This window comes from Vigna umbellata, chromosome 5 (genome assembly GCF_029865625.1).
Source record: "Vigna umbellata cultivar VRB3 chromosome 5, Vumbellata_1.0, whole genome shotgun sequence".
Taxonomy (NCBI): domain Eukaryota; kingdom Viridiplantae; phylum Streptophyta; class Magnoliopsida; order Fabales; family Fabaceae; genus Vigna; species Vigna umbellata.
In genome coordinates this window covers 19209887-19237117 of record NC_142169.1, presented here as the reverse complement: position 1 = coordinate 19237117, position 27231 = coordinate 19209887, and the positions used below count along the sequence as shown (strand labels likewise).

At 40.6% G+C, this 27231-nt stretch overlaps 2 protein-coding genes across 3 annotated transcripts; both read right to left on the bottom strand.

Moving 5' to 3' along the window:
* Nucleotides 1-6552: 6552 nt before the first annotated feature.
* Nucleotides 6553-17919, bottom strand: LOC148197888 (uncharacterized). The gene is made up of 3 exons (XM_088115665.1): nt 17613-17919; nt 12998-13052; nt 6553-11950 (listed from the first exon to the last, which is right to left on the bottom strand). The coding sequence occupies exons 1-3, from the start codon at nt 17917-17919 to the stop codon at nt 6553-6555; spliced, it is 5760 nt and encodes a 1919-aa protein (XP_087971791.1).
* A 4975-nt stretch (nt 17920-22894) lies between these two features.
* LOC148197887 (uncharacterized) lies at nt 22895-26558 on the bottom strand. Of its 2 annotated transcripts, none has more exons than XM_088115061.1 (6): nt 26480-26558; nt 25655-25857; nt 25380-25505; nt 24537-24629; nt 23850-23903; nt 22895-23054 (listed from the first exon to the last, which is right to left on the bottom strand). In XM_088115061.1, exons 2-6 carry the CDS (start codon nt 25841-25843, stop codon nt 23019-23021), a joined length of 498 nt encoding a protein of 165 aa, XP_087971187.1. In that variant the 5' UTR covers nt 25844-25857; nt 26480-26558; the 3' UTR covers nt 22895-23018. The 2 variants fall into 2 exon arrangements, with proteins under 2 accessions (XP_087971187.1, XP_087971188.1); XM_088115062.1 differs by lacking the exon at nt 26480-26558 and adding an exon at nt 26403-26479.
* Between the last annotated feature and the right edge of the window lie 673 nt (nt 26559-27231).

The window sequence follows — 27231 nt, the reverse complement described above, 5'->3', positions numbered from 1 at the left end:
AGCCATCAGAATTCAATAACTGAAATTTGGTGCCCCATGTGAAGTAGTAGATGCAAGTCATTTCAAGGATAGAATTCCTACCTCTGGTCAAAATTTTCCATCATTTCATTCCACAATAAGTTGACACCATTACTCATTTATGGACCCATCATTTTCCTAATGGAATCCAACCTGTGTCACTAATACCTTCAATGCCAACAACTATTCCAATTAATTTTAAGTTTAAAAAAAAACACTTGTCTTATATTATTAATTAATGAAAAAAGTTGAATTTATTATTTCTCTTACTTTTTCTTCTAATTTTTATCTTAAATTATCTTTAGAATCGTCATAATTCTTGTTATACATGTATCTTTAATTATGATCATTGATGGAACTAATTTATTTAAAATTATTATTAAAAAAATCAAATTAATAAAAAAAATTCAGCTCAATCCTGTTATAAGTTTGATTTTTTTTTATGTTTTGAAAATTTTGGTATATTACTATAGCCTAAACAAAATAACTTATAAAAACTTATTTATTTTTAGTTGAATTAATTTATTTTTAATTGTCAAAGTTTCTTTGAAAATAAATTGGCATGATCAGTGGGACTAGTGTTTTGTTTACAATAAATTTATATAAAATATGTAATCTGTTTAGCTCTAAATGTGTTGAATTATATGTGCTATAGGTTTTATAACGAATTTTGTAATTGCTCTAAGATTTTATGAAGAGAGGAGATTATGATGTCTACCCAATAGAATAATAATGTGACTGTTAAAAGTGTTATTATAATTGTGTCACTTAGGTTAAAATACAAATTCACAATAAATACTAAATAGAATATGATTAATCAGTCACTAACATAACAACATAATCAAATCAAGTTACAACATTAACTACTATGTTGATGACGAATCCTATTTTAACTGAAATAAGACTCATTTCGACCACAGGAAAGAAAATATTTCATTGTCCAATGTAAATCATACAAATAAGATGGGACTTTCATGTCTAGAACTCAAAATCATGAAACCTTTCTTGATATATAAAAGTACAAGTTTAGTAAAGAAATTTGAGTTATGTTTATGTTGTATTGGTGAGAGTAAGATTTCGATTAGATAGTAAACAAATCAATAAAAAAATTTGAAATCTTTTAATTCAAAATATATTCTATAGAAAATATTGTTAATTTCCAAAGTAAAATTGAAAAGGAAATTTTATTGGCAAAAAAGTATAAATCAAAGTTATTTATCGATAAATGGAAAGGAGGTTATACGAAAAGTTGGTCGAAGTGGAAGTTGTGAGTGACGTGTGTCTATGTCAACTTCAAGTGACTTTGTACCAAAACTCTTCCAACATTGAAGTTGAGAATGACAAATACAAAGTTAATATATATTAGTGTTTCGGATGTGTAGGGCTGTGCAGTTCCAAACCTCCACGACCTCCTGTCAATTTGTCCCGGTGGCTGATCTTCTGTCCTGATTCTCGATTCCTTCTCTCAATCCTGAGGGGTGGAGACCTGCAAAAGATTCTCCGATGCCAAAGTCAGTTTCTGAGCAATGGTTTCTCTCTCTAGAATAGCAATAAATGTGCATTCAATGTAACCTATCTACCACTCACCGTGGACCTGTATTTATAGTTTTCGCTATGGGCTTGGGATTAGTGAAAAGTTAATCACGGCCCAAAACGGCCCAATAGCTTCTAATTTCTACTTACCTTTAAACCAGGCTGCTTTTCCTTAAGTCATGTTGATTAGTGTTTTGGCGGGCGTGGACGTCCGCCCATGTGAAATGGGCGTCTGCCTCGCGCGCACGGAGATCCGCCCATGTGGGATCTTTGGTCCGGCGTTCGGTTTTGCCGGCCGTGTCCGCGAAGATCCGTCCATGTGGGATCCGCCCATGTGGGATCTTTGGTCCGGCGTCCGGATTTGCCGGCCGTGTCCGCGAAGATTCGTCCATGTGATATGGGCGTCCGCCTCGTCCGCATGGAGATCCGCCCAATTAGTTTGTGCGTCCGTACACATGGATCCTTCCGTACGGCGTCCGGCCCTTGCAGATACACAAGCCCCCCAAGTCCTAGTGCCCGTAGTGAACGTAGGACTTTGGGTCACTTAACAGGCAAGATTTGATGCAGTGGCTGTCGTGTCGGGCCGCTCTGTGATGGTAGAATTCCTTGTGAGTTCTTCAAAGTTTTTCTTATAGAGAGGTTCGACCCGGTTGGTAGGTGTTCCTCCCTGCTACAGGAGGGTTAGGAGAGTTTATACCGGGTCTAGGTTCAATCTTTGGCCGGCTCTTCAACGCATGAGCCTCCGGCTTGCCTTATACGATTGCGTACAGGCATTGTCGTAAGTCACCGTGGCCTCCGGAGTGGACTCCGGTACATCTGGGTAGGCGATCATTGGGCAATCGGACGGTCCTTCCGTATGGCGCCCGGTATTTCGGGCATCTTTCGCACGGCGCCTGGCACTTCGGCGCCCTTCGTACGGCGCCTGGCACTTCGGCGCCCTTCGTACGGTGCCTGGCACTTCGGCGCCCTTCGGCGGTTTCGGTATTTCGGGCGTCCCTTGTACGGCGCCCGACACTCTCTGGTACACAAGCCCCCCAAGTCCTAGTACACGTAGTGGACGTAGGATTTTGGATACGGCGCGTGGGGGTCGGGAACCCGTAATTGGGCTTTATCCAGTGGGCTTTTTGAATTTGAATTTCGAGCGGGAAAACACGTGGCGCGTCCTCATTGAATAGGGCTGAAGCGTCGCCAAATCTAGAGCGTTGGTTGTACCAAATCTAGACGGCCAAGATACGTTCAACGGTTACTAATTTTTCCCTATAAATAGCGGAATAGATGGTGTCATTTTCACTTATCCTCATCATTCACGCGCTCAAGATTCTTTTTTCCATCAGGTAATAAATGGCGTCTGTGTCCATCGAGTCAGGTTCTGGATCGTCGGGCGGAGTCCGGGAGGGGTCGGCGCGGGGCGACAGCAGCGATTCTCTCAGCTCAGTGTCTTCTCACTTTTTGGAGGAGGCGATTGGGTCTTCTGGGGCGGATCCCGATTCACCGGCGGCGGCGGATGACCGGATTTTTCATGGCTTGCCGCTATTCCTGCTCAAGGGCGGTATTTCCGTGGTCGGGTCCCCCTTTGAACCGGAAGGTCAAGGGGTGGCTGAGTCGGACTTGGCTCCCCCTGTTCCTAGCCGGTATGCTTCCTCTTACGCCTTTCGCAAGGATTTAGTGTGGCAGGTTCGTCGCATCCATATTGTCCGGGATGTGGAGGACTCTAAGTTAATTAAAGCCGGGGTAACTTTGCTAAATGAGAGGGTTTTCCATGATGGGCGGTCTAGTCCGTACGATTTCTTTTTCATGTATGTGGCTTTCTTCACCCACCTTTTTGTCCGGGTTCCCTTTACTAATTTTCAAACGGCTATTCTTCGGGAGGTCAACGTGGCTCCAACGCAGCTGCACCCCAACTCGTGGGCGGCCGTGCAGGCTTTTCTTGCTATGTGTTTGGCAGTAGGTGTCACCCCAACCATCCCGGTTTTCTTTCATTACTTCGTAGTCCGCCCATCCCATTCTGGCGGCTGGGTGTCTTTTAGATCGGTACGGGGCAGGACCCTTTTTCGCCCCTTCTCTGATTCGTTCAAGAATTTTAAACAACATTACTTTAAAATAATCATTAACAAAGTCGGCGTTCGCGAATTTTCTGACGATGAAGGGAATCCGCTGTTTCCACTTTATTGGACGAGAGATCCCCGACACATAAGGGCGACTTCCACAGGAGCCTTGACAGCAGCCGACCTAGAAGCTGTGCGCACCATTAACGCCCTCCCCCGCCGGATATCCGCCCGCCACTTGGTCGAATGCCTTAGTCTCGAAGATTGTGGACCAAAGGCGTTCGGTATGGTCTTGTCCCGTTGGGTGTATTTGTTTTTCGCTTACTGACGTTAAATTTTCTGAATTTTCCTGTCTCTTGCAGAATTAATGACGAATCCCGGTCCCCGCAAATCCAACTTTTTTGCACTGAGGAAGAAGTCAGGGGCTAGCTCGTCGACCGCCCGGCCGACTGTTGTTCCAGATGCGCCCCGTCCTCCTCCTTCGGGGGTCCGCCAGGCGACCACCCGCGCTGCTCCTAAGGTAGGAATCACCCCTGCTGCCGGAACCGGGGGTCACAGTATGCAGGCACCGCCTCCCAATCCTCCGCCGGAATTGGAGGCCGCCCACGTGGAACCTTTGTCTGAGGCGGCCACTGTTTCAGCCGATCTCTCGAAGCGCAAGAGAGCAGATCCTACTGCGGAGGGGCGACGAGACAAAGAGGGGTCGTCGTCTCGCTCGGCCTCAAAGAAGGCCCGGAAGGGCAAAGACAAGGAGAAGGATCGGGGGAAAGCCCCGTTCGTTCCTCTTCCTGGCGGCATTTTCAGCCCGGCCTTTAGCATGAGCGACCGCACCAAATTTCACATGAGCTCCTCCCAACGGGCGCTCATTGAACCACTTTCCGAATTGGAGCTTACTAACGCCATGCTGGAGATGTCAACCCGGACATCCGCCTTGGCTTGGTATTTGAAGGAGTGGGCCGACCGCCCCGGAGTGGCAGAGGTCCGGGCCGAGCTTGACCGGGAGAAGAAAAACGCGGCCTCCCTTCAGCTGACTTTGGAGGAGATGGTACTGAATCAAGACGAATACGATAAGAGGATCGAGCAGCTTGAGGCCGAGCTAGAAGAAGCTAAGAGGGAGTCCGCTGAAGGGTTGGAAGCCGCCCGGATTGAGCAGGAGCGTTTGGCGGAAGAGAGCTGCCAGAAAATTGAGCTGCTGGAGGCGGAAGTAACCCGCTTGAAGGAGGCCGAGTCGTGCCGCGCCAAGGCCAATGAGGAGCTCACTCTTGAAGTGGCTAAGGCTAAGGAACAGATTGCTGAGTTGGAGTCCACCATCCTTTTTGAACATGAGGAGGGATTCAACAAAGCCCTTCGCCAAGTGACTCTCTTGGCGGGCGTCCAGGATCCCTTTGCCTTGGGCGTGGATATAGAAAAGGACGTCTTCAACGGCGTCCTTGTGGACTTGAATGCCGTCGAAGAGAACGAGCCGCCCGTGGAGATCGCTGGGGGCGGGAAGAATTAGAATTTTTCTCTTTTTCAATATTATTTTTTGGAGGTGTATCTTTCGACCGTCCATCCAACGTCTCGAGTGTTCCAGAGGTTGGCTGGGCGGTCTTTTTGTAGATCGCAGCGCCTTTAAGCGCAAATGATTAATACACAGCTTTTTAATTTTGCACATCTTTATCTGCCTTTATTTTTATCCGGTTTAGTTGCATAGCGTCGCCCAACAAAGCTGAGAATTGTTCTCGTTGGAACAATCGCCAACTTGGATTTTGGTAGCGCGGACAATCCTTTCGCGATGTCGCCCAACCAGGCCGAGATTTGTTCTCGTTGGAACACTCACTGGCGTGGAGTTTGGTAGGGCGGACAATCCTTTCGCGATGTCGCCCAACCAGGCCGAGAGTTGTTCTCGTTGGAACACTCACCGGCGTGGAGTTTGGTAGGGCGGACAACCCTTTCGCGATGTCGCCCAACCAGGCCAAGAGTTGTTTTCGTTGGACCACTCACCGGCTTGGAGTTTGGTAGGGCGGATAATCCTTTCGCGGGGTCGCCCCACCAGGCCGAGAGTTGTTCTCGTTGGACCACTCACCGGCTTGGAGTTTGGTAGGGCGGATAATCCTTTCGCGGGGTCGCCCCACCAGGCCGAGAGTTGTTCTCGTTGGAACACTCGCCGGCTTGGAGTTTGGTAGGGCGGACGTTATTTCACTTCGTCGCCCAACCAAGCTAAGAGTCGTTCTCTTTGGAACGCTCGTTCGCCAGCTTGGAGTTTGGTAGGGCGGACGTCATTTCACTTCGTCGCCCAACCAAGCTAAGAGTCGTTCTCTTTGGAACGCTCGTTCGCCAGCTTGGAGTTTGGTAGGGCGGACGTCATTTCACTTCGTCGCCCAACCAAGCTAAGAGTCGTTCTCTTTGGAACGCTCGTTTGCCAGCTTGGAGTTTGGTAGGGCGGACGTCATTTCACTTCGTCGCCCAACCAAGCTAAGAGTCGTTCTCTTTGGAACGCTCGTTTGCCAGCTTGGAGTTTGGTAGGGCGGACGTTATTTCACTTCGTCGCCCAACCAAGCTAAGAGTCGTTCTCTTTGGAACGCTCGTTTGCCAGCTTGGAGTTTGGTAGGGCGGACGTCATTTCACTTCGTCGCCCAACCAAGCTAAGAGTCGTTCTCTTTGGAACGCTCGTTTGCCAGCTTGGAGTTTGGTAGGGCGGACGTCATTTCACTTCGTCGCCCAACCAAGCTAAGAGTCGTTCTCTTTGGAACGCTCGTTTGCCAGCTTGGAGTTTGGTAGGGCGGACGTTATTTCACTTCGTCGCCCAACCAAGCTAAGAGTCGTTCTCTTTGGAACGCTCGTTTGCCAGCTTGGAGTTTGGTAGGGCGGACGATCCTTCGTTACTACATTTCTACAAGACGACATTAGCTTTGTGGGAGAAAACAGATATCTTGATTCATTGATTATGGGGGTACATCGAATCAAGTATTTGACATTAACTAAAGTAAAACTTTAAATGTGTGGCGTTCCAGGTGTTGGGGATGGGACGTCCGTCCATGCGTTTCAGCCTGTAGGCTCCGTTTCCCGGGGCTTCCACTATCCTGAACGGCCCCTCCCATTTGGCGGCGAGTTTTCCGTGCGCCGGGTTTCGGCGGGCATCCCCCGTTTTTCTCCATACCAAATCCCCCTCTTGGAAACTTCTTGGGCGGACCTTGGAGTTGTATTTTCTCTCGACCATTCGTTTGCAAGCTTCGGCCCTCAGCGCCGCTCGGTCACGCCGTTCGTCCAGGGAGTCCAATTCGATTCTCAACTCTTGATCGTTGAGGTTCAGGTCCTCGACTTCTCGCCTTAAGGACGGTTCGCCCAGCTCAACCGGCAACATGGCATCAGTACCATAAGTTAAGTTGAAAGGGGTTTCGCCTGTGGTTCCATGAGGTGTGCACCTATAGGCCCATAAGACCTCGGGCAGCTCGTCCACCCATGCTCCCTTCCTTTCTCCCAAACACCGCTTGAGTTCCGAAACTATGGTTTTGTTCATTGCCTCTGCTTGTCCGTTCGTCTGGGGGTGCTCTACAGAGCTGGTGATGTGCTTGATCCCTAGCCCTTTGAAGAATTCGGCGAGTTTTTTGTCAATAAACTGCCGGCCATTATCTGTGATGACGGACTGAGGGAGGCCGAAGCGACATATCAATCTCCAGCAGAATTTCTGGACCTGGGAGGCCGTGATTGTTGCTAAAGGTTCGGCCTCCACCCACTTGGTGAAGTAATCAACTGCCACCAAAAGGAATTTCTTCTGTGCCTGCCCTGTTGGGAACGGTCCTACGATGTCCATTCCCCATTGTGCGAATGGCCAAGGGGAGGATATTGAATGTAAGGCATGTGGCGGAAGATGGGAGTTGTTGGCGTGTTCTTGACAGCGGATACACTTTTGGACGAACGCTCTTGTGTCCGCCTCCATGGTAGGCCAATAATATCCGGCTCTCAGTAGCCGGGCTTTTAACGTCCTCCAGCCCGTGTGGAGGCCACAAACGCCGTTGTGGAGTTCGTCCATGACATAGTATGCCTCTTCAGCCCCCAGGCACTTAAGGAGGGGGGAGGAGAATCCCCTTCGGTACAAGTCATCTCCCATGATAAAATAACGGGCGACTTTCTTGGCTTCGCCCGGACCTACCATCCGCCCCTCATCCTGGCGGTTCATGATTTCCCGGATTCCTGCGCGCCAATCTTGTCCTCCGCCGGATACCACCGAGCATTCTACAGAAGGCTGTAGTAGAACCTGCCGTACGATAGTAGTCAGCTGCCCCTTTTCCTTTCCCGAACTGAGTTTGGATAGTACGTCCGCCCTCGTGTTTTGCTCCCTGGGAATATGCTGTATATCCACTTTGTCGAACGCCCGGGTGAGCTCGGTCGCTTTCTGATAGTATTGCGAAAGGCGTTCTTCCCTGACTTGGAAGTTGCCATTCATTTGGCCCACCACCAGCTCAGAATCTGTGCGACAGGTAATCCTCCTCGCCCCCATATCTTTTGCCAGTTCGAGGCCGGCTACAAGGGCCTCGTACTCGGCCTGATTGTTGGATACTTTGAATTTGAATATCAAAGAATGCTCCAGTAGGAAACCATTGGGACCTTCAAGTACGATGCCGGCACCGCTTACCGAGCGGCCGGAAGCTCCATCTACATACAAGTTCCAGACGTCTTGGCCGGAAGAGGGTAATTCGGCCGCGAAATCCGCCAGATGTTGGCCTTTAACCGATCCTCTTGGTTCATAGCGCAAGCCGAACTCTGAGAGCTCTACCGCCCAGGCCACCATCCGTCCGGCTAGATCTGGCTTCCGGAGGATTTTGGAGATTGGGAAGTCCGTCCGGACTATGACCTGGTAACTTTGGAAATAAGGACGAAGTCTTCGAGAGGCATGTAACAAGGCCAAGGCCACCTTTTCTACCCGCTGGTACCGGGTCTCTGCGTCCAAGAGCGTGCGGCTCACAAAGTAAATTAGCCTCGCCTGAGGCCGTTCCTGCATCAACACGGCGCTGACAGCCGTTTCAGACACTCCCAAGAAGATGTGCAAATCTCCACCTGGGACCGGTCGGTTCATGACCGGTGGGTTGCTAAGGAGGATCTTGATGTCCTGGAATGCTCGCTCGCATTCGTCGTCCCATGACTGGCCGGTCCCCTTCTTTAACTTACGCAGGACCGGCCTCATCCGCTCTGCCAACTTGGGGATGAACCGAGATAAAGCAGTGAGGCGTCCCACCAGTCTCTGCACTTCCTTAAGGGTGGCCGGACTCTGCATTTGCAATACCGCGTCGCATTTGTCCGGGTTAGCCTCGATCCCCCTGGATGTCAGCATGAAACCCAAGAACTTTCGGGCTGCTACCCCGAACGTACACTTTGCGGGATTTAAGCGCATGCCAAATTTCCTAACTTGGTGAAAAACTTCCTCAAGATCCTTGAGGTGCCCCTCTCCGTCTGCTGACCGGACCACCATGTCATCTACGTATACGTCCATGCACCGGCCTATCTGGCCCTGGAAGATTCTGTCCATTAGGCGCTGATAGGTTGCCCCTGCATTCTTCAGGCCGAACGGCATAACCTCGTAGCAGAAGTTAGCCTTCTCCGTAATGAAAGCTGTCTTTTCAATGTCCGGCCCGTACATGGGTATCTGATTATACCCGGAATATGCGTCTAGGAAGCTCAATACCCGGTGCCCGGAAGCGCCGTCCACCAAGGCGTCAATACTGGGCAAGGGGTGGGAATCCTTCGGGCAGGCTTTATTCAGATCTGTGTAATCAGTACACATACGCCACTTCCCGTTGGCCTTCTTCACCATGACCACGTTAGCTAGCCACGTGGTGTAAGTGACTGCCCGGACGAAACCGGCTTTCCTCAGCTTGTCCACCTCTTCTTGCACAGCCTTACGTTTCTCCTCGCCCATTCGTCGCTTCTTCTGGGCCACTGGGCGAGCGTTCTGGAAAAGCGAGAGCTTATGGCTCATTACGGCGGGATGGATGCCCGGCATATCCGCTGCCGTCCATGCAAATAGATCCCGGTTTTTCCACAGGAGTGCCCTCAGATCCCTTTCCGTCTCAGGGTTTAGCTCCCTGGCGATGAGGGTGGTCTGGGCGGGTTCCTTTCCTATCAAGATAGGTTGGGTTTCCCCAATAGGTTCCAAGCGGTCTTCGGTATTCGTCCTCGGGTCGAGGTCTGCCATGGCCACCTCAGAGCCGGCCGCCCGTCTTTTCATTGGACGGACGTGCAATCTCAACCCCGCCGCGTAGCATTCTCGTGCCGTCTTCTGGTCCGCCCGGACCGTACAGATAGTTCCCCTCTCGGAGGGGTACTTCATTGCGAGGTGGGGGGTAGAGACGATCGCTCCAAAGGCGTTTAAACACGGCCTCCCGAGCAGTACATTGTACGACGTGTTGGCCTCCACCAGCAAATACCGGACCCTCTTCTCCTCGCTAGATCGTCCGGTTCCCAGCCTCGTTCGTAATTCCACATACCCCCTCGTGTCAACTCTCTCTCCGGCAAATCCCACTATCTGTCCATCGTAGGGGACGATCAGATCTTCCGAGATATCCATCTGCAGGAAAGTCTTCCAGTAGAGGATGTTGACCGAGCTTCCTTGATCAACCAGGACTTTACTTATCCCGTAACGTGCTATTTCTGCCGTTATGACCATTGGGTCGTCTTGGTCGGGATCGGGGGCGTGAAAGTCTTCATCCGAGAAGGTGATGGCCGGCATGGAACGGCGCGGCTTATCAACCACATGGACGGAATGGAGGGCCCGAATATGGCGTTTACGGGCGGAGGAAGATGATCCTCCCCCCGCGAATCCTCCGGAAATGGTGTTGATATGCCCTCTCAAGGGGCGCTCCCTGCTACGGCTTCTGCTTGGTCGCCTTTCCGAGCGTGGTCGCTCTGTCCTCGTGCTCTTTGGCTCGTCCTTTCGGTAGGCCGGCCTCTGAGCAGGTCGTTCGGTTTGTAATGGCGGACGCTCATCGCGGACGTATTTCTTGAGCTTTCCCGCCCGGATGAGCTCCTCTATTTTGTCCTTGAGGGTCCAGCACTCTTCGGTGCTGTGACCCATGTTTTTGTGGTAGGAGCAGTGTTTGCTCCGGTCAGCGTTCTTCGAAGTTGGGAGTCCCTCATGCTCCACTATCAGTTCTGCACTTAGGGCCTCTCGGAGAATTTTCTCCCTTGAGGCGTTCAAGGGCGTATATTGTTGGAAGCGGGGTCCTTTCTTCTGCTCCCGGGGCCTAGGGCCGAACGTTTTTCCCGTAGGATTGGCGGATTTATTACCGTCCGTCCTCTCTCCTCTGGCCTCTTGAGTTTCTTTTTTATAGGAGAGCTTCATCTCCTCCACCCTTATTTCATCAGCTGCTCTTTCCCTCAATTCCTCCATTGTTTTGGGTGCTCGCCTGCAGACACTATCTTTGAACGGCCCCGGCTTAAGAGCCGGCAGGATGTAGTGAAGGGCGAGCTCCGGCGTCAGGCTTTTCACTCGCCGGACGGTCTTCTGATACCTGTCCATGAACGTCCGCAAGGTCTCGTCCTTCTCCTGCTTGAGGGTCATTAATTCGAATACGGTCAGATCTTGAGTGCTGCTGGCCGCAAATTGTTTGACGAACAGCTGTTTCAATCCGGCAAAATTTTCTATTGAATTAGGGGGGAGGGTGTTGAACCATTCCAGTGCCTCATCTTCCAAAGAGAGCGAGAATGCTCGGCACCAAATGGCGTCATTGCCTGTTCGGAACGCCATCGCATTTGAGAATGTCTGGATGTGGGACGCGGGGTCCGTCGTTCCGTTATACATTTTGAACTGCGGAGCGATGAATTGCTCCGAGATTTGGACATTCATTATGTTCTGGGTAAATGGGAGCAATAGGGTGGATGAAGGCTCCGGCTTGATAACCATCCGCCCGTCCTCGGCAGCGCTTTCCGCGTGCACCGACTTAGCCTTGCTTTCCGCTGCCTCCGATCCGGATGGCCTCCAAGTCCTATCGCTCTCGGTACCCGGGGGCGGGCGTTCTCCTTCCACCCCCTTTCCTTTATCCTTCGTTCGTTCTTCCCCGTTCATCCGCCCGATCTCCCGAGCTATCCGGGCTTCGCAGTCGGCCTTCACGGCCGCCATCTCTTCTTCATGACGTTGCTGCATCTCGTCCATTTTTTGTTGTAGCGCGCGCATCATCTCAGCGGGATCGTCTAAGCTCATATTTCTCGTGGTCACCATTGGGTTTTTTAAATCACACGGCCCCACGGTGGGCGCCAAATGTTTCGGATGTGTAGGGCTGTGCAGTTCCAAACCTCCACGACCTCCTGTCAATTTGTCCCGGTGGCTGATCTTCTGTCCTGATTCTCGATTCCTTCTCTCAATCCTGAGGGGTGGAGACCTGCAAAAGATTCTCCGATGCCAAAGTCAGTTTCTGAGCAATGGTTTCTCTCTCTAGAATAGCAATAAATGTGCATTCAATGTAACCTATCTACCACTCACCGTGGACCTGTATTTATAGTTTTCGCTATGGGCTTGGGATTAGTGAAAAGTTAATCACGGCCCAAAACGGCCCAATAGCTTCTAATTTCTACTTACCTTTAAACCAGGCTGCTTTTCCTTAAGTCATGTTGATTAGTGTTTTGGCGGGCGTGGACGTCCGCCCATGTGAAATGGGCGTCTGCCTCGCGCGCACGGAGATCCGCCCATGCGAGATCCGCCCATGTGGGATCTTTGGTCCGGCGTTCGGTTTTGCCGGCCGTGTCCGCGAAGATCCGTCCATGTGGGATCCGCCCATGTGGGATCTTTGGTCCGGCGTCCGGATTTGCCGGCCGTGTCCGCGAAGATTCGTCCATGTGATATGGGCGTCCGCCTCGTCCGCATGGAGATCCGCCCAATTAGTTTGTGCGTCCGTACACATGGATCCTTCCGTACGGCGTCCGGCCCTTGCAGATACAATTAGTATTCTTCTTCACCAACTCCATAGATTTCTCATTTAAATATATGTTTTATTATTGGTAATTCCCTTTCCATTGTTTATTTATTTAACTTTTTCAATAACTTTTACGTTTCAAATTCATTTTAGTATTATTTATTTTATTTCAGTTTTATTTATTATCAATTAGTATTTTCCTATACTTTATTAGCAATTTGATTTTGTAATAATCTCTTTAACGTATTTAATAATGAGGATTAATGTATTGTTATTGAAGGTGACTAGTGTTTAAGAAAATAAATATACATAAAGTGTGTTAGGATAATTATAGTTATGATGAATATGAAAGCATGATGCAACTTTAGGTATAACTGGAGGGACCTATTTATGCATGCCTCGTAAAATTCTTTTCCCACTTTTGAATGGGATTGTACCAACCAACTCTCTTGAAATTATAGTGGCTTTGTACCTTTTTTTTATACTATTTAGGTTTAATTCCTTAAAAGTTCTAACCTGGGATTTGCGTCTTTCATTTCATAAAGGATATCATCGTAGACTTCTATACCTTCTAAAAATAAGAGAAATTAGTTTACAATTTAAAAAAAAAACTAATTTTAATTTTCAGTAAATTTATATTTAATCCTTAATAATATTACACTGAAATGTTAGTTTCAATAATTGTATCGTATCAAAAGTATATATAGTTTAATAATTGTGTATATATAGATTAATAACTTATCGAAAGTATATATAGTAAAATTGTTGTTTCTGATCCTAGAATTAAATAAGTTTTGGGGCACGTGAGACAGGAAGTGTTATGGATCATTTGCTCAAAGCAAAAATATATTAAATATTATTGTTGTCGTTGGCACTGAACCTGTTACAATTCATATTCATACTAAAATAATATGAAATTCGGATAAAGATATGAATCGTATGGCGTGAGTGGAAAAGAAGGGAGAGAAAGATACAATATACATATATTGGAAGAATAATAATTATCAATCTTTTATTTTTTACCAACTTTGGATAACAATATGGCATTAAAGTTTTTAATAAAAGCATCAACTATTAGGTCAATAATTAAAAAAATTGCGCAAGGCCTTTTAAACTAACTAATATTTTATCGGAAATAGAGTTACATGAAAACAATTTTGGGAAATGAAATCATTTCAATGAACTGTGAAGTCCTTCTGGATAAGGCCTAGTATAAAAATCCACCGACACGAGACTATGTGTTCGAGTTAATAATGTATAGTAAGATAATAATAATAATATAATAATAATAATAATAAAATGTTAAATATGTTTTTAATATTTAAGACATAAAATTGAAATTTGTTTGTCTTAAATTTAAAAAATAAATACATGTAGTTTTTCTAATTCAAGTGCGTGATATTTTTTAAGTTTGAGTAACAGCACTAGCTTATTCTTTCCTTGGTAGTATAAAATAATTTTAACTTCAAAAATAATATCTTATCCTAGATAGTTTGGTTAAATGCTAATGTTTTCTTCATTAATTTGAAATTTATATTTTCCTTTTTATTTTTAATTTTTCTTCTTTCACGGGAATAATTTCCATTTTTTTTCTCTCTTTTTCAAACTTATTTCAAATTCAAATATATTTTTTTCATATATTAATGTCGACCTAATTGACGCTTACTTTGACTCATATTAGTGTCATGCAATGGTCGACGCTATTATGATGCCAAAATGACATTACGCTTTAACATTTTTGTAGTGTTCTTCTAATAAATACTCTAATGGCAATTTCTAGTAAAGATCATCTAAGAAAAATTGTTTAGTGTAGTGGATGTCTTTTATATTCTAAAGTGTCAATGTTTATTCATTATTGTTATTATAGGTTGTTTTATTAATTAATTGAACCTTTTAATACTTTGTTATGTAGTTAATTATGGTTGTGGCTACTTTATATATACGTAAGTCTCACTAACTTAGAGGACTCTAGATTAAAACATGTATGTTTCGTTGTTGATCATGCTGTGATTTTCTCTTTATTATTTGAGTGTGTATTATAATTTTACAATTATTGTGTCAGTTCTTACATGTTCTTATCAGGAAAGTTTATAGACAATCACCTTCATCATTCATATAGTCACTATTGCAAAAATAACTTTCTATGACGAGTTATTATGTCACTGATAATCTACCCAACATAAAAAGTGACATGATGGACGTATTCTAGATATAAGAAGACTTTTTATGCCGATTATTAGTAGTATATACATACAAAGTGGACGCGATGACAAATTTGTAATAAAGTAATATTTCCTGTCAGTTATATCTAGAATTGACATAAAGTAGGTGTGGTGGCAAATTCGTAATAAAGTAGAAGATTTTTTATGCTAGTTGTACTTAGAACCGACATGAAAAATGGGTGCATATAATATTTTTAATTTAAAAAACATATACTATGTTGTTTATTCATTGTAACGGAGATAGAATATTTACTTTTCTTCTTCCCCATCTCCCCCTCAGTGCACTTCACCATTCTGCACCCTTGATGAACCCTCTAGGCACATAGCTCTCTCACTCTTGTTACTCTTCAATGCTCTGCCTTTCATCGGTGGCTCTCGCTCTTGTCTCCTCAAGCTCTCGTTCTCGTCTCATTCAACACGTGTTTTGCTCTTGTAGACACTCTCCTTCTCGCTCTACTTATGACCACTCTTACTCTTACAAACGCTGTGGTCACTCACATAACTCTTTGACTCTTATACAGATTGTGTTTAGGGTTTTCCAATACCTACATTTTGGTTGCACGTTATTCATCCATTTGGGCATTTTCTATCTTGAGTATGAGGAATGAATCTGAATTTGTGTAGTATTTTGGTCTAGTCTAGTAAAATATGATATGCATGTCTATTATGTGAATAGTTAAGAAACAATTAAAATTGTCATTAAAAAATAATAATACTTTATATATCATTTATAGTCCTAACCAACAAAAAAGGTACTTTTTAGGTCATTTACTTTACAATTAATATAGAAAGTGTAACTTTATATAGTAGTTTTATATAGTAGTTGTGGCCATAAATCGACATAAAAAGTCACACTTTTTATATTGGTTATAACCAGCACAAAAAGTGTACTTAAAGAATAATAAGTCAATAATAAAAGACATTTTTTTGTTAATTATAGTCATAATTGACATAAAAAACATGATTTTATATAACTGGCATAGAAAATGAAAACTTTCTATACCAATTTTAAACCCAACATAGAAAGTCTTTTCCAACGGACATAAAAAAAAGTCTCTGATACACTAATGAATATTTAATGTGTTTTTATTTTTTAACCTCTTAATCTCCAACACCTAACGAACTACTATCATAATTTAGGTTATTATATGTTTTTTCATTGCTAAATGGTTGATTCCTAAGAAGAAGGAAATATTCAAAAAGATGTTATGATCAAGATCGTGAAGTTCATGAGAAATAATGACTTCAATCATGCCTTGTTAAGATGCATGATTTGTTGAAAGAATAAAACAATTATACACCTTTCTCTAGTTGCAGTAGAGTCAATTCTAAGAATTCAAAAGGAGGAAGACTGATTCTCTAATTTCATGTTCTCTTTTAGATGAAATTCTTTATAGGAATGAAGATGTATAATAATGATTTGAGATTGAACTTGTTAAGCAAAATGATGTGTTCGGAGACATTAATTATATATTTAATATCTTTCGATAGACATGTGCTTCTAGTTTTGACTTCAATAGCATGAGAGATAGAAGCTACTCCTAGTCCTTAAGATTTTTATCTCCTTCTTCCAACACATTGTTGATTGTCTCATTTGCTCCATTGGTTGTATGTCATGCATCATGACTTTGTTGTCGTCTTAGACATTCTATAATTATTGGTTAATGTACTAATTTTTTGTAAGTAATAAATGAGAAAATATTACACAAAAATAATACTTAATGAACTTTTTAGAACACAAGTAAAAAAATATTTATGTTTGACCCTAAAGAAGTTTTGAAAACAAAGTATTTATGTTCCTTTTTTAATTAGTTAAAACTTTACTAGAATACCAAAATTTGAATATAGTTTTGTGTTCCTCTCACAATCTTACAATGATTATCTCTTTTCTTATCTCTTACATCTTTTCTTATCGCTTACATCCTTTTTAAAAAGTTTATAGAGCTTAATTTATGAAAGTTTTTCAAATTTTAAAGATTATAGTACAATCTTTATTTAAAACTTATCTATAACATTTAACAATGAAAATTAATTTCTTAATTAATTTTTAATACGTAGTTTTTACTTTTTTATCTGTTATCTTTTGTCTCCTAATTTGTTATATTTTATTTATCTTTTGTATCTTTGGTTTTATTAACATTGTGTAGTTGTAACAATTAATAAACAAGTAAATTATTTTTTGTATACATATATCATTACAATTTTATTTGATAATTTTTTTTATTGCAATAATATTAAAAAATTTAATTCTATTTGTTATTGTTTTATTATAAAAATTGTAACACTAGTAAAAAAACTGTTTTCTAACTCGGTCCTTACGCTTCGGTTTTATAAAAACCGAAGCATAAAAAGACGCGATGTTATTTCTGTAATAATAGCGAAGTTATATACCTCGGTTAAAAAAAACGAAGCGGAAAGGTAATATTGCCTCGGTTTTAAAGCCTATACCCCTGTCGAAAGCACCTTTCTCTTTTACAAGTTTGTCTTTCGTCTGTCACTTTTTTCAGGAAGAGGCTATGGCCTCGGTTCCAACCAGTAACCGATGCCTATACCCTCTACAAGTCAGACTTTTACTCTAAATTATCTTTGTCAAACGTTTAAAAAACATTTAATATGAGAAGATACTGCTTTGGTCTAGGGTAACCGATGCCATAGGCTATTGTTCCAGAGAACCGAAGCCTATAGGTTCTGCTTTATTTTCAAAATTGCCATAAGGTTAAAGGTTTAGGCATCGGTTAGGTTAGGAACCGAGGCAGTAGGTTGTTTATTACCTCGGTTAAGTGAATAACCGAGGCAGTATCGTTTGTTATTTTCCCACCCTCGCGAAGTCAGTTCCTTTCACTGTTCTTCTTCTTCGCTGAACTCTGTTTTCTCTCTTCTCTGTCATTTCTCCATTTCTTGCGGCCAACCTTTCTCTTCCTCCAATTTCTCGCGGCCTCTTCCTCTCCATCCTCTACGGCAACTTCCTCTCCACAGTGGGTGCATCCATTTGTTGCGAGAACGGTTGCACCGTTGTTCTCCCCAAGCGCTGCCTCCATCACCATCGTTGCCGCTCCTCCGGGAGTCCTTCATTTTGTTTGTGTCGCCTTCGTCGCTGCCGCTCCGCTGCGATTCATTCAATTGTTGGGTGTCGCCTTCGTTCCTGCCACTCTCACCTTCGTTGTCGCTACTGCCGTCCTCGGCCCCACTGTCGTTGCAGTCGATGGTGCTGTCCATCAAGGTAAGTTAAACCGTCTCTATCCTTGTTTGTCTTTGATATTTGAGTTGATATATTGGTTGAAAATCATATGTAGTAATTGATTTAGATGTATTTAGTATATTTTTGACATTAGAATCTAAGTAATTTAGATATAGATTTAATAAAACGGTGTTAGGGTAATCTTTGTGTAATGGTGGCTGGACAATCCACATCAAGGTAATGGCCTTGTGAACTTAATGAAGTTGTTAATTGTATGCAATTGGCAAAATCAATCCTCCACAATTTAAACATTGAACAAATTTAAGATGAGATAAGTAAGGCACTAAAATTACTTTTCAACAATATAACCCTTTATTTAATCTAAATTAAATTACAATATATGTTGGGTGTCTAATATAGATGCATTAAAGAATAAAAATCGGTGGACATCTTTGTTCTAAACATCTAGAAAGAATTAGCAAGGAATGAAGAAAAATAAAGATAACTCATAAGCATGATGAACAAATAATGAAATGATAAAAAAAGAAATCATGTTAATTAAGTTCTTATAATTATCTGTGTATGATTATCACTTGTTGTTTGCTTGAATATATTGTTTGCTTCAATATAATGTTTGCTTGAACATATTGCATGTTGTATATGTAATTATTTGTTTGCTTGAATATATATTGTTGTTGAGAATTAGCCTTTGTTTCCTGTTTGAGATTCAATACAAAAATTATTTACTATCTCCAGATTTTTTGAACAAATGTACTTTTTACAAATGAATAGAGGAGATGATAATAATAATTTACAAGTATTGAATCTTGAATTGTCTGGTTGGACAGTTTAAGAAGAGTATTAATTTTTTCATAGTTTATTAATACATATCAATTTTAATATACATGTCTTAAATTTCATGAAAATTTGTAGTTGTGTAAACAATTTCAGTAAACATGCTTACGGATCGAGGGTGGATTAATTTACCACGCATCAGAACTGAGTATGAGAGAGGGGTAGAAAAATTTATAGAGTTTGCGCAACGTAATGCAAGTACAAGTGGTGATGATGAAGTCAAGTTCAGATGTCCCTGTGTGAACTGTTTGAATGGAAGGAAGTTGAACGCAACTGATATTAGGGAACATCTTATCTGTGATGGTTTCGTACGAAGTTATACAACATGGATATGGCACGACAAATTTTTAGACTTTCCAACTGTTTGTCCAACTGAAAATGTATATGATTCCACCATGGATATGGAAGATTGACCAGAAGAAGACAACTTAGAGGACATGATCTGCGATGTTGGCACAGAAGCTTTTGCCCAAGCGCATGTGTATGAAACGATGTCCATTGATGCGAGACTCCTTTGTATGCTGGTTCAATTAAGTTCACACGGTTGTTAGCGGTGTTAAGGCTCATGAATTTAAAGGCGACTAATGGATGGACTGATAAGAGTTTTACAAAATTGTTGTCATTGTTGAATGAAATGCTGCCAGATGGAAATACATTACCCACTCGTAATTATGATGCAAAAAATATTTTGTGTCCGATGGTATGGAGTATAAACGGATACATGCATGTCCGAATAATTGCATATTAGGTTACATCATCCCCCAACAATAAATAGAGTTTAGTTCACCATAGACATGGTGAAACTAGATGAAGAATGGAAAAGCATGAGATAGCAAAACCCTAAAAGTAGAGGATGGAAGCTCCCGCATCCAAATCCGCCTTCAGAGAGTGGAAGAGTGTGTTGTTGCGAGGACGTCTGGGTCCTTTAAATAGAGCGAAGACAGAACATAAACAAAGCCCAGGCCCGTGTCACTGGCGCTCAAGTGCCCCACTTAGGGCGCTCGGGCGGTGAGCGGTGGTTCCCTGCGCTCAAGCTTCAGAAAGGACAACCTAGCTTCGTGCTTCTGGCGCGTAAGCGCCCCAAAAGGGGCGCCCGGGCGGTGAACGACACTCTTCTGCACTTAAGCCTCCAAAAAAGGCGCCCAAGCTTCGAGCACTCCTCTCTTCTGGTGCGTTTCCAGGCCTTCCTGAGCTCCACCTTCATGGCACTTCATCTCTGCTTTCCATATTATCTCATTTCCTGTCAAAACAAGGCAAATTAGTCATAAAACATCAAATTCAACCTCAACTCTCTTATTCACACAACTTTACAGAAAAACATGATTCCAAGCAAGTTTCTAAGCAGAAAAAAGTGCATTTAGTATCAAAATTACATCACATATAACGGTATTTTCAACCGTTATCAGGCTCCACTTCTGACACTGCTAGAGAGATATCTAAAAGAATTGTAAGATGTCATTTTTCATATTTAAACAACATTTTTGTTATATATATTACATAGATCTTTCAAATAATTATGAAGTTTTGTTATGTTATAGGACTCCTTGGTTGAGCAGAGCTCCCAAGGTCAATTCACACAACAAGGTCGTGAGGATATTCTTGCCACAACTATTGGACGACCTGAGTACCCAAGACGGATGCGTGCTGCTGGGACTGACATAGGCATACGACAATTCTTTGGGTCTTCCTTGCCTCCATCACCATACGAAAAGCTAAAGGAGGAAATCAGAAAATAGATGACACAGGAGATCACAAAGAAGGTTGGAGCAGAGTTGTATGATGAAGTTATTGAAATGGTTGCGCGTCAATTCCAGCAGCGTTATGAGGATTATGACAATTGTCCTCCACCATCTCTTGTAGCGGAACATGTTGTGCTCCCTATAAGTAAACTTAATAATCATTTTTGTTTAATAATTTACTTTTTGTATAACCTAACATTTAATTTCACAGGTAGAAGCGGCAAAGGAAGTTGCTCAGCTGCCGGTGCCCCAAGGGACGACATGGACGACACTCGTCCATGTCAGTTATATATTCTCTCTGATACTGGGACCATGCTAGTGGCTCGTGGCACACTATGAGACAGCCACTGTAGTGCATGGTGTACATCTAGCAGAAGATGAGGTCAAGGTCACAGTGGATGAAGTTGTCGTACCAGATGTCGTTCTTCCTGTGCCTACAGATGAGTTTTTCACTGTGCAAGAGGCATTTAAGTCCTTCGTCGCCTGGCCTAGACATTTGGTTGGTGATGTATCTGATCCCCCGGTAAACACTCTACTATATACTTCTCAATTTTAATATTTACTTCTTATTGACATCATAACATAACCATTTTTTCATGTAACAGCAGACAGGTCAAGAGGCAAGTCCTACACCGAAGAAGACTCATTTATCTGAGGACGACCCTCTTGGTGCGTTAGACGAGCTTGCTAACATCATTTCAAATGCGCCGATGAGTGTACACTTGGATTCTACTACATTTGGAAGAGATGCTCAGATCCCATTGTACTTGCATTAGCAAGATGTTAGGGAGCTTGCGTCGGGGAGAGAAGAAATTAATATTACACTCATTCAGCTATGGATGATGTAAGTTTATGAGAAATTTTTTATATAATTCTTTTTTATCAAGTTACTTATATCAAATTATTTCTTCATTTTAGGTATATGTTTAATGTCACTAACAAGAAGAGGTTCAATGATGTATATGGGTTCATTGACCCCTCTATAACTCATGAAAGAAATAAATGTGATGATATCCAAACATACATCACCACCTGCTTTGCAACGGGGAAGGAGATATATTTTCTCCCTTATATACTTGGGTAAGTGAAGTTTGTTGACTTTAAAGTTTCATTTATTAATTTTGGTATATGACAATTAAGTTATTACCAATTTCAAGCGTCATTGGCAGCTACTTGTGATCTTCATACCAAAGAAGATTGTTATCTGCTTTTGTTCATTGCACCAGACTCCTCCTAGCCCTCTTAGACATGTAGTAGATTGGTAAGAACCTCAATGTTTCAACTTTCATTATTATATAAATGTATGCTAAAGCATTTTTTTTAATAATTCCCTTGCAACACATACGATGTTATCTAGGAGATCTACTGCTACAACTAAAAAGCTTGCATGGGTTTCCCTTAAGGTTTGATATTTTAGTCCATACTTTGTTACATTTTGTACCATTCCAATGATGTTACTTAACATTTTATAATTATGATGATATATTGTAGTGTAATAAACAAACAGGATCATATGAATGTGGTTACTACGTCATGTTTTGGATCATGACCACTATTCGTGCACATTACACAAGTGGATTGCACACGATAATATTTAGGTTTGAATTTTATCTTCTCTATAGTTTAGATTTCATATACACTAATTGAAATCATTGTTTTTTATGCAGAGATTCAATATGACTGCTCCAATTCCAGAGAAGTCACTTAAACTCGTGAGGAAAGCAATGGCTAAATATATAATTCACTTATATAATAGTATGTAGTAGATATTAGGATATAGTAAGTTCTAAGTTTATGCTTCTAAATTGTTTTATACTATTGTACATTACTATTAGTTTAACTTTGTAAAGCACTGGCTACCCCTTTTTGCCTTGGTTTGGGAACCGTTGCCTATGAGCGAAAAGAACCGCTATCGTTTTTTTTTACTGCATTAAGGTAAACACAACCGTGGCCACCCGTATATTTTCATTAGTGTTTATCAAAGTTTCAAGTATAACGTTATGATCCAAAAATTTTAAAACAACATGCCAAAATGTTATGAAAACACAATATATTATTTGGAAAAGATTCTAAGATATCTCAATTATTTTTTGGAATAAAAGAATTATTTGTAATTTCATTCATAAAATGCTCTTTCTATACATGTTCATAAAACTAAAGTGAAATTTTACTTTTAAATTATAACTTAATAAATGTAGGAATTCCAATATATTTTCAACACCTTCCTTCATTTTGAATTCATTGCCTATTATAACAAAACACATTCTATTCAGGTTTGTTAAGTAGACTTTTGATATGAAACACAACCAAACCATTGCTTTGTGTCAAAACAGAGTGATGCTTAAACCTACCTAACAATTTCCTTGTCAAAAAACTTCCAAAATTTTGGCAAATGCATGCGATGAGTGAATAGAAAATAGGAGGAAAAACTCAGCATACAAAAAGAATTCAGTCTCTGGCAATCTTCTGTTCAGCAGCCAGCCATGCTGAATAGCAACTGCAAACAACAGATAATAAAAGCAGAAAGGGCACTTTGTAACGTTTCAGTAATCATCCGCTGGTCCGATCTCATCCTCCTCCTGTGTTATAATAATATTGAAAAAACATTTAAATTGGAGAAAAGTCCAATTGCCTTGATTTTAAGAATAACATAGGTTAATTGTCAGTAGAAATCTATCTTGTAAATCAATAATGAAATGTCACGCATATAAAGCAAAATCATGTGATGAATGTAAAGAAAATTACAAATCACATAAAACCTATCTACCAAACTAAACTATTCAAACGCATATAATCAAAACAAGTTTCCACTCACAACTTTCAAAACTTAATAAAAGAGAAGAAAGAAATTGCTTTATCAAACATATAAGCCCTGGAGGTATTTAAGATTAATCAAGTGCCAACTTTGCAAGCAGCTTCCATTTACTGTTATAATGTCAATGAAACTTTCAATACATAAGAAATGAAGCAGTAATAGATTATTGAGTGATCTATGCTTTAAGTATCTTTAAGAAATGAGATTCGTAATTTGAATGAATTACAGTATGAAACAAAAGATACAGACAAGCTGAATATTAAGAAACACTTACAAGAAAGAAAAAAGGTTAAAGTTCCCTCATGAACTAAAATTGACATACACACAAGTCAATCAACTTTTGGAGTCAAACAAGCCAAATGGAAGAACTAAGATAAACTAACATATGTATAAACTATTTTAATTTGAGAAATTTGATCTTTTTTTTTTTTTATCTTTTGCCTCTTATAAAAAAGTTTATTAAGACATTAATATCAAATATATATTTTCTTATTGGTGGAACTAAAAGTGTATCAATATTACATGTGTCAAAAAGTAAAACAGTTCTAAAGAGAATTACCATATCATTGAATAATTCCTCCAGGCGATCTATATTGACTTTAGAATTGAAACTCTGCAAATAAAACAATGAAACAAGTATTGTTAGTATACATAAACAATTTCTGAAGATCTTATGTTGACTACTAAAATAACCAAAATTAATCATATATTGATCACGGATTTGATCATGAAAAGTGCACAAACATAGTAAAACAAACTAAATCATAGAATTGCAGATGTTACCCCATCTCTATCTCAAAAAGATGGCAACAAAGAAGTCTTAAAGTTAAATTGGAATGCTCAACGAACAAGGGAATCCAATCTCAAAACAACTATAGGCACTCCCCACACAACTCATTGCTTAGATAGGCATTGTCTTTTGTTTCCAATGCTTTTTACAAGCATATCTCTCCTCTTCAGTTTTTACCTCTAAGGTTATTTCGTCACATAATATATTTTAGAAAAGAAAATGAAGAAATGTGCAGAAAAGTTACAATTCACAGCACTGATGCTTGGTGAACACTACTAAGGTGTCAAAATTTCTTTCCAAAAACACCCCCACCACTTACTCTACCATCATCACGACAACAAGAAAGAGACATCTCAGCCACCAGGTACTCACACTGAAAATCATTTCCCCTTTTATCTCCCTCTGCTGTAGAACAAACATCTAAACAAAATGAACTTTTGTTGTTGAATAAATTACCTTTTTTTCATTAGACATTTGGCCGAAGGCCTCTGCAGCAGATTGAGTTGGCGCAATGTTTCTTGCTTCATGGGCTCGTCGCTGCTTCATTCCCTAGAATAGTAAATTTAAGAAACTAAGACAATGTAAGGCTTGAAGTTTTGCATCAGTTTATGCAGTACTAATCATACTATGGTGACAAAAAAAACATCCAGAATTATTGGACCACCTACTAGCACTCCCGTTGTAATGTATATGGAGGAGTATAATCAATTTGAAATTAAAACAATTAAAAATACATTATGTTAATAAAAAATTGACTTCGGTGCATTTGCTAGATTCACCAACTTCCTAGAATTGCTCCTACAAAATTTCCCTTGCATCTCAGGCTTCCATTTCATTGTCCTCTTGTTTATATACTAGTAAATAGTACATACTATAGAATGACAGACCAGAAATTCTTCATGGGGAGCTGATAGAATACCCAAGAACGGCAAGGGTACATCAGTACCAGTACAAGAAATTGAAGCACTTCAACCATTGAGTTGAGTAACTTATTATGTGATCTTCATCGATCCATCCATTGAATCGAGAAAAAATAATAGTTCATGCTAATCAAATTTCAAATAAGCTAAAATCTAGTATCCGATAGTTTATTTTATATATCACTGAAATCATATTTTAAATGAGAAATGCTGTATGATAAAGCCTAGATTAAAATAAAAATGGCGTGACACTTCTTCATATGATTTATGTAATGAGGGCTAAAATTCTTAGCAGTGGATTTCATGAAATTTTTTCTCAACTCGTAAGTTACTTGTGGTATACATTCAAAATAAGAACCTCAAAAATGTCAAAAAGTACCTTTCTGGATTTTGCCGCAGCTGCAGCTAGCTCTCTTGCTGCTAGGAAATCCTCTGAGCAGTTTCCAAAATTTCCCTCAAAAGCTTTCTTATTAGCTGTTGCAACTGCTTTCTTGGCTGCCTCTTCCTGAAATAAAAGATCAAGTTAAATTACAAGATACAAGCAGCCTCTTCTGAATTTGACTTTCAGATCATGATAAAAATTGAAAAAGCTTACAGATACAGACAACTTTCTAGCACTACAAAAACTGGAAAACAGCAGATAAATTTATGTACCATAACATACACTCGGTTAACTCTTTCCCACAGCATCTTCTTGATATTCTTCTCCTCCTCATTGTGAAGATACACATCAACGTCACAATCATCAATATCAGACAAAGTTTCTGATTCATCTTCTCTAAGTGAATCATCAAATTCACTATCTTCGGCGGCCTCATTCTCAACATTAGCCCCTGAAAGCATATTTTATTCAAAAGCTGCAATGCAAATCAGAAAACGGTCAACGAAGCCGCGCCTAATATAAGAAAAAAAAAATATGGCTCAACTAAAACACCAATTCCAATTTAGGTCTTTCTAAGTGAAGAACCAAATAAATCAATCAACAACTAGTCTACGCAGAACATCAATGCCATACATTCCTCCATAATAAGACCATTTCTCTGTTCAAAAGAAAAAAAAAATGCGTAAACGCAAACAGAATTCAACATTAAACTCCGAAATCAAATTTTAATAACCCTAGTTGTATAAACTACTGAGTGAAGAAAATAAAAAATAAGTTTTTTCATTTTCTTATAAAGTAAACAGCATTTACACATACAAAAAGTACATTGAAAGCTTTAAAAATATAATAAAAGAAAAGTAAAACTGTAAAAACCACTGAACTCACAAATTTATTGGTTCAATAACAAGTCTAAAAGTATGGATCAATTATTTTAAAGGATCATTGCCTAGAGTTTTTCATTACAAAAATGAAGAGAAAGAACATATTTTGTAAACGATAGAACAGAGGAAGAGCGAATACGAATGATTAGAACAGAACACAGAAGCAGAGAATCGAGAATGTGTTTTGGTGAAAAGAAACAGAGTATGAATGCAGACCCTAAATGTTTGGAAGACAGAGGAATACGTGAATCCAGCTCTCTCTCAAATGCTCTGTTTATATTTAACATTTTCTCACACGCTCTTTTAGATTAATTTATTAAATGGGCTATAAATTATATAATTCATGTTGGGTGCTCATTTTTGCATCAATTCACTCTTATTATTCATTATCTTTTATTATAAATTAATATACATGTTACAGCAAATTATATTTTATTCTTATAAATATCAATAGTTTAATTTAAAATATTACAAAACAGTGATTTTTCAAATAATTAAGTTAATAACTAAAAGAAAATATAATTTTTTCAAATTTTGAAAATATAGACCATTTTTAATATTTTAAAATATATAGAACTAAATTATCATTTATTTTAAAGATGGAAATCAAATTTTAATAAAACATAAGAATAATAACTACTTCTATAAATGCGGAACAAAATATAACACTAACCATTTTTTATGATTTCCAATTCATTTGAATCAATAGAAAAATTGACAAAGAGTACGTATTACAAAATAAAGTATAGGTTGGAAGACTCGCTCAATGGAAAACATTAATGTATTCCAATTGTTTGAATATCATGAATATATAATATGTTTTATTACTTAATATTTATGTGAAATTTCATTATGTAATATTGGTTTCCAATATTGTTTGTGTCAACTATTAAAAGGTTTAATTTCTTTTATTAGAATGAATTCACCTCATTGTTATTAATCTTGAACTTACTGTATTTGAAGAGAAA

Excerpts from the sequence above, each read along its gene's own strand:
- LOC148197888 (XM_088115665.1), bottom strand. The coding sequence starts at position 17,919 with ATGGACAGCACCATCGACTGCAACGACAGTGGGGCCGAGGACGGCAGT. Across the intron at positions 13,053-17,612 it reads GAAATTGGAGGAAGAGAAAG|AAGGTATAGAAGTCTACGAT; the intron begins GTTGGCCGCAAG and ends TCTTATTTTTAG. Across the intron at positions 11,951-12,997 it reads ATGAAAGACGCAAATCCCAG|GTCTCCACCCCTCAGGATTG; the intron begins GTTAGAACTTTT and ends AATCTTTTGCAG.
- LOC148197887 (XM_088115061.1), bottom strand. The coding sequence starts at position 25,843 with ATGCTTTCAGGGGCTAATGTTGAGAATGAGGCCGCCGAAGATAGTGAA. Across the intron at positions 25,506-25,654 it reads TTAACCGAGTGTATGTTATG|GAAGAGGCAGCCAAGAAAGC; the intron begins GTACATAAATTT and ends CTTTTATTTCAG. Across the intron at positions 23,055-23,849 it reads AGGAATTATTCAATGATATG|GAGGAGGATGAGATCGGACC; the intron begins GTAATTCTCTTT and ends ATTATAACACAG.